This window comes from Octopus bimaculoides, chromosome 7 (genome assembly GCF_001194135.2).
Source record: "Octopus bimaculoides isolate UCB-OBI-ISO-001 chromosome 7, ASM119413v2, whole genome shotgun sequence".
NCBI classification, from domain to species: domain Eukaryota; kingdom Metazoa; phylum Mollusca; class Cephalopoda; order Octopoda; family Octopodidae; genus Octopus; species Octopus bimaculoides.
This window is the reverse complement of record NC_068987.1, coordinates 75,026,845-75,034,516: the sequence shown is the minus strand read 5'-3', so window position 1 is coordinate 75,034,516 and position 7,672 is coordinate 75,026,845. Positions and strand designations below refer to the sequence as shown.

The 7,672-nt window shown below is 36.1% G+C and overlaps 1 protein-coding gene across 1 annotated transcript in view; it reads left to right on the top strand.

The window, feature by feature from the left end:
• Nucleotides 1–7,672, top strand: part of LOC106878138 (uncharacterized) — a 51,744-nt gene that overhangs the window by 38,114 nt on the left and 5,958 nt on the right. The window contains exons 15-20 of the mRNA XM_052969442.1: nt 142–222; nt 3,223–3,291; nt 3,964–4,086; nt 5,354–5,495; nt 6,172–6,285; nt 6,715–6,797. Of these exons, the coding sequence (XP_052825402.1) occupies nt 142–222; nt 3,223–3,291; nt 3,964–4,086; nt 5,354–5,495; nt 6,172–6,285; nt 6,715–6,797 (612 nt within the window). The remainder of the gene's footprint in view (nt 1–141; nt 223–3,222; nt 3,292–3,963; nt 4,087–5,353; nt 5,496–6,171; nt 6,286–6,714; nt 6,798–7,672) is intronic.

Genomic DNA, 7,672 nt, shown 5'->3' with positions numbered 1-7,672 from the left:
TATATATATATATATATATATATATACTGATAGTTAAGTGTCCTCAAATACTTTTTGAATCCTGCATAAGTCACTCATACACACAAATAGAGCTCTGCTAAACATTCTAATTCTGAACCTATGAATATTTTAAATTTTTAGATCCTTTCCTTGGCAATGGTGACATTTTATCCAGAATCCCAGTGGAATCCATATCAAACAGAACATCCTGATGAAAGTCAGGTATTTTTTTGTTTATTTTTCAATGTTATATAGAGATTTCACAGTTATTTCAACATTTAACCCATCAGAATTCAGATTACTCAGAAACTATTTTTGGCTGGTCAAATAACCCTTACAAGAATTGGCCATGTGATTAGTTGAAAGAAATTAAAACCTTCCTGTACCAAACCATCTCATTTAACTTCTTCAGCTGCTTAACTGTTTTTACCATAACGATCAAATTAGTATAAGTGTTTAATGCATGGAGCCTCATAAAGCTAGTTAGAAATAATTATGCAATACAGATGAAAAATGTTATAAATTATAGTTACTATTATTTTCTTTGGGTAGGGTTTGTCAGAACTATTAGAGTCAGACAAACTAGCTTGATATATACTTTCAGCCCTTTGTTCTGAGATCAAATATGCTTTTGTCCTTCCAAGAGTGGATCAATGAAATACAGTATCTGTCAGGAACAAAAGTTGATTTAATCATTAATTATACCCTCACTAAAAATATGTGGCTTGGAGCTAATGTTAAAATACAAATATTTTATTTTCATTTTCTTTTTCTAGGAAGTATGGGAGACAGCTCAAGGCATTGTTCTGACCTTATTTGTCAAGCATAGTGTCCAAAGTGAAAGAATAGAGTTTTTACATTTGAGTCACTGTGCTCATTTTTTTTTTTTAATCTCAACACATATGTAGTTTTGCATGTTTATTATGAAAATGACATTCATTTCTTGGAGAAATTAATAATAAAGAAGTTATGAATCTTTTACGGTTAAAATTTTTGGTAATTTTACCCATTCAGATGCCTCAACTATCAACATACCAGATATTGTAACTACTTTGCATTGACAATCTCATAGGGAACTCCCACTTTTTTTTAATACTGTTGAAAACATTAGGATTTAGAGTTTAAGGTTAGTGCTTAAGGTTCTCTTAAAGTTTTATAATGCTTTGCTTTCCTTTCATTAAATGTTTTCATCTTTGAGAGTTTCATAATATTCTGAATTTCTTCTTTTTTTTAACATGACAATTGCTTTTTCTAGTACAACAATAGTGGAGGCTAAAACTTTCTCCCTGGACAAAGACCATAGTTTATATAGCTTGTTGCAATCCATTTGATGTACATATTGCTATTTTAACCTAATACTGCTTCAATTGCATATTACAGATTTTTATTCAGCCAGTCAGCTAATTGCAACATCAGTGATTTTTCAATCAGTTTTCCTATATCAATGGTGATAAAAAAAAATTGTCTTAGCATGCAACTGCCAATGTGTACATGCTACTGATAAAGCCCAAATAAGACAGGAATATGTGTTTAGCATTCTCATCTCTGCTACTGGATGATTTTCATCTGCTACTGATATATTTGTATTATTTATACAATACAAAGGGTGTTCATTAAAGATTTCCCCTGACCCACTTCTGGTTATTGCAGAAAACAGAACATGCACAAGTATAATCATACATGTCTCTACATGTTACATTGAAAATCGTAGCTTTCCACTGGTATTCATTTGTCTTTTATGGCTGCTGAAGTGGACTTAGGTATTATAATGGAGGCAGTTGAATGCAGATCAGTGATCAGGTTCTTATACATAAAAAGTTGTATAGCAAAAGAGACTTTCAATGAGATAAAAGAAGTTTATGGTGACGATACACCATCATATAACATAGTCAAGCACTGGCATCGCCAATTTCAAATGTTGTTGGACATAAGTGGAAATTGCTCTTACTCCTGGACAATCACATTTCATCATTGATGACAACACCATCCATAAAGTGGAAGCCACCATTTTGGAGGATCGCCACATAACTATTTGGTAACTAGCCCAAGAAGTGGAGATAAGTGTAAGGTCCATGGAAAAAAATCATTCACAACCATGTGCACATGCAGAAGTTGTCTGCATGATGGATTCATTAGATGCTCACACCTTTTCAGAAGCAAGAACAAGTCAATTGCTCCCAGGCTCTTTTGGCAATGTGCCAAGAAAACAAGGAGGACTTTTTACACAGGATGAAACATGGGTCCATCACTATGATCCTGAGACTAAAGTTCAATTGAAGCAATGGAAACATAACTCATCACCTCCAAAGAAGGCTCATGTCCAATCCTCAGCAGGTAAGGTGATGCTCACAGTCTTTTGGGACCAGCATGGAGTAGTGATGACAAATTTTCTGGCAAAGGGTACCACAATTAATGGGGCATATTATGCTTCTTTGCTGCAGAAATTGTGGGACACCATCAAAGCAGAGGGGCATGACATGCTGACCAAAGGAGTCTGCCTCCTCCAAAAAAATGCCCCAGTTCACAATGCACATGTTGCCCAGATGAAAGCACACTTCTGCGGCTATGAAATCCTTCTTCATCCCTCTTACTCTCCTGACCTCACACCATCTGACTTCCACCTCTTTCCAACCATGAAGTCTTTTTTGAAAGGGGAAGCACTTTTCAGATGATGATGAACTTATTTCTGAGGTAAAGTCTTGGCTCCAGATGCAACCTACTGACTTCTACTGATGAGGTCTTCACAGCTGCATAAAGTGATAGGATAAGTGTCTCACCATTGGTGGTGGCTATGTAGAGAAGGACTAATAATTATGCCGTTTCCTTTATCCCAGTCCTTGGGAAGTGGATCAGGAGAAATCTTTAATGAACAGCCCTTGTATGTCCATAAGATATATTTTTTATGAATGAATACTGTGTCTGATTCGGCTTTTTATGATGTATTTACATTAAGTATAATACACAGATAGCTATTCATAACTTTCGTATTATTTATTTCTCAAAAGAAAATGGTATTTTTATAATTAGCATTCAAAACTACATCTGTGGAAAAAATATTTTTTTTAAAGACGAAGCATAGTAATTCAAATGGAAAAGATCTGAAAGAATTGCTAAGTAGATCAGAATACTGTACATTTGTTAGTATAGTTATACCAGATGTATTTCTTTAACTAAGTCATTCCAACATGTAATTCTGCTGATATTCTCATTGGTTTTCTGAAGATTTCTTTCAGATCAGACAATCACCCATTAAACATCTTCAAGATAACTGACCAAAAATTACTCTTCAAAGTAAGTTAATGACATATTACTATACTAAAGGAAAACTAGTAGAGTCTAATAAAACCAGTCGTGGTCTACACTGGACCATAAAATATCAGCTAATTAACTTCATTAATTGAATATAATTGTGTTCAGCAAAATTTCACTCAGATTTTGTTTGATATGAGACTGTGGTGGAAAAACATTGGCCAAAGTGCCATGTAATAGGGTTGAACCTGAAACTAGGTAGTTGAGAAGCATACTTCTTAACTACACAGCCATTACCTTTGTTCTAGTCTGACAAATTTGTGAAACTATTTAAATATGTGAAATTAATATTTGAGATTCCTCTCTACTTCATAATCTGTATTGTTGTACATATGTTGTACCAGTCAATATTTGAATACTTTTCCATCTTTTGGGTGATGGACACCAAGAGTCTCATAAATAGCAAGGCAGCAAATTGGCAGAATCATTAACATGCCAGACAAAATGCTTAGTGGTGTTTTGTCCGTCTTTTTGTTCTGAGTTCAAATTCTACCAGGCTCAGCTTTGCCTTTCATTCTTTCAGGGTCAACAAAATAAGAACCAATTGAGTGCTGGGGTTGATGTAATCAACTTACCCACTCTCCTGAACTTGCTGGCCTTGTGCCAAAATTTAAAACCAATATTTGAATACTTTACTATTTGCTTATGTTTCAGGATAACCAAACTGATAAGTCTATTCAGGTGACAACTACAGTAAAAGGCCCTTTCTACTCAGACACTAGAGATCTTTTGCCTTGGAACCTTGTTCGTATTGATGTAAAGCATCTCATACGTCAGGTAGGATTAATTTATGGTAACATATTGAGTTACTTCCCTTCAATTGTGTGACCATTTATAATTAATTTTATTTAACTAACTCTGTCTTAATAAGATTTTCACTACAGGCTAGTCCAGCTGCTGCCATCTGGTCAATAAACCATGTGTAAAGTCTTTGCTAATCTTATCTAATCATTGATATCATTATAGCATAACATGACATTTATCAAGTTAAATCAAAGAAACTGTTAAATAAACTGAAGGTTTATTTTCTCTGTTTATTATTTTTTAATAAGACAGGCTTACTTGGGTAGTTAAGAACTTTGCTTCTCAACCATCTGGCTTCAGGTTCAATCTAACTACATGAGTTCTTTGGCAAGTGTCTTCCACTATTCTACTATTGCCCTGATTGACCATGCCTTTTGAGAGAATTCGGAAGACAGGACTGAAAGCTTGTTATATATACATATACATATACATACATATACATACATATAACTCTGCCAAATCAGATTGGAGCCTGGTGTAGCCATCTGATTTCACCAGTCCTTAGTCAAATCGTCCAACCCATGCTAGCATGGAAAGCGGATGTTAAACAACGACGACGATGATGATATATATATATATATATATATATATATATATATATATATATATTATGAATGTATGTATGTTATATATGCATGTATATATGTATAGGTGCAGGCATGGTTGTATGCTTAAGAAGTTTGTTTCGCAACCACATGGTTTCAGGTTCATTGACAGAAACTGAAAGAAAACTATTGTGTGTAAATGTGTATGTTTGTGACTTCTTGTCTTGATATTGCATGTGTCACTGTCATACAAGAAGTATCATTCATTTCCATCATTCTGTGTAGACATGTCTGGCCATGAGGAAATATTACCTGGCCTGGAAACAGGTGAGGTCTGGCGATAGGAAGGGTATCTGACCACAGAAAATCCACCTCAGTAAACTCCATCCAACCCATGCAAGCATGGACCAGTAGATGCCAAAATCATAATGACAATGATATCCTCATTAGTGTTACATTTTCAAGGCGGTGAGCCAGCAGAATCGTTAGCATAGTGGGCGAAATGCTTTGCAGTATTTCCTCTGCCCCTACGTTCTGAGTTCAGATTTCACCAATGTTGACTATGCCTTTCATCCTTTCAGGGTCAATTAAATAAGTACCAGTTACATACTGGGGTCGATGTAATCAACTTAATCCCTTCCCTCAAGCTGCCCTTGTGGCAAAAATTTGAAATCATTATTGTTACATTTTTAAAGGTTGATCACCATTTTGAATCCTTTCGTGATGGCCATTCCAGAAAGTACAGTCTCCATTGCAACTCAACAAACAGTCATCATTATGATGTGTATCTTCAACGTAAAACTGATGGTTTCATTATTCCCTACGGAGATGTTCACAGTAAGTATATACAAATTTTATCAAAGACTCAATCATCATATCTTAACCCTTCAGCATTCCAATTACTCTGTCAAAATGTATTGCTTGTTTACTTGTTGAAGAGATAAACCCAGAAAGACATGAGACGAGGTGATAAGCTTTGATCTTTGGACGTTGAGTCTCATGGAGGTGATGACAAGTGATCAAGATTTTTGGAAATTTGCTGTGCTTGAGAAGACACATCAAGTCAAGAGAAATTATAGTTGTGGCCAGTCCCGATGACACATAAAAAGCACCCATACCAGTGACATGTAAAGGACACCCACTACACACTTGGAGTGATTAGCATTAGGAAGGGCATCGAGCTGTAGAAACCAAGCCAAATCAGACCTAAGTCTGGTACAGCTCTCTGGCTTAGCAATCCCAGTCAAATAATCTAACCAACATGGAAATGGTCACTAAATGGTGGTGGTGGCAGCGGTGGTGGTGGCGGTGGCAGCGGTGGTGGTGGCATTTGTTGCTGGTGGTGTCATTTTGGTGCTGGCTGTCCACAAACAATGCACTGGGGTGGTACCTTCAATTGTCAAGCAATTGTCTAAGTATTCTAGCAGTTCGAAGGAGTGTTATTTTCTGTAACTGCCTGATCCTGATGTTTTCCCAAATGTCAGATTACAAACCTATTTTTTTTATTTTGCAGCTATAACATTAATCACTCTTCTTCGGTCAGGACTTTTACCAAAAATCCGTCACAAATTATACAAGAACTTCCTACAACTACCACTTTATGAAGATATGGCACCATGGAACATAGGTACAAGAATCACTTTTCTTTTCATCCCATCTGAGAGCAAGTTAGCGTTTTATTGATTTTAAGTGTCACTAATTTAGTTAAATGTTATTAAATTCAAATTACTGTTAAGTAATGTAGTCTGGTATGTATTAGTAATTAGTCTCAACTGTAGTCAGTTCTGTACAGTTTCCTCTACTCAAATTCACCCACAAGGTTTTGGTTTGACCTGAGGTAATGATATATGCACTTGCCCTAGATGCCATACATTGGGATCGAACCCAGGACCTCATTTTTACAAAATGAACTTCTTAACCACTTAGCCAGGCCTACTACATATATGAACAACATTACAGTAGAGAATACAAAAATACTACAATACACACAAGAATACTAAAATGTTGACAACACCACAGCATTGACCACAAATATAACTCCATTCTTTTTCTTTAGTATTTTCAGCTGGCCACCTTGAATACATTGACTATGATACAAGGAACAAAACCTACACCTCCCTTGTGCCTCTGCTCTATCAGGTAACATTGTTGTATATTTGTATACATGCGTGTGTGTGCACATGTGTGTTTGGGTGTACAAATCAGAGATTGAGTATTCAGTACATATAGTGTGTGTGTACATATACACTGCCCACACACCTCGAGCAAGTGTCTAACCTGTCGTGAGTGTGTGTGTGTGTGTTTCTCCTTGTATTGACATCAAGAGAAAGTTTTATGTGGTTGTCACGACCTTACAGGCAGTGTCAATCATTTCCAACCCTCTGATCTTCTGAGAGAACATGTCTACATGTCCAGCCATGGGGAAATACTACCTAACTTGTAAACAGGTGAGTGTTGGCAGCAGGAAAGGCATCCGGACAAGAAAATCTGTCTGGATAAACACCATCTGACCAATGCAGGCATAGAAAAGTGGACAGTAAGATGATTATAATTTTATATATATATGTATTTATGTATGTATGTATGTATGTATGTATGTGCGTGTGTGAAATTTGACTGGTGACTACTGTTGCTGCCATCTACGGTAGCTTTCAGAATAAGAGGCAGAGAGAATGAGAGTTTGCTTAGAAATCGAAGAGAGGGAGAAATTCGCTCAAGGGGAGAGAACCAATGAGAAATTTTTTTTTTTTTGCCTATGCCAGTGCCACCTGACTGGTACTCATGCCAGTGGAACATAAAAATCACCCACTACACTCTTGGAGTGGTTGGCATTAGGAAGAGTATATAGCTATAGAAACCTTGCCAAATCAGATTGGAGCCCAGTGTGGCCTCCCGGTCTGCCAGTTCTTAATCAAACCATCTAACCCATGCCAACATGGAAAGTTGTCGTTAATTGACAACAACAATGATGATATATATATATATATATATATATATATATATATATATATATA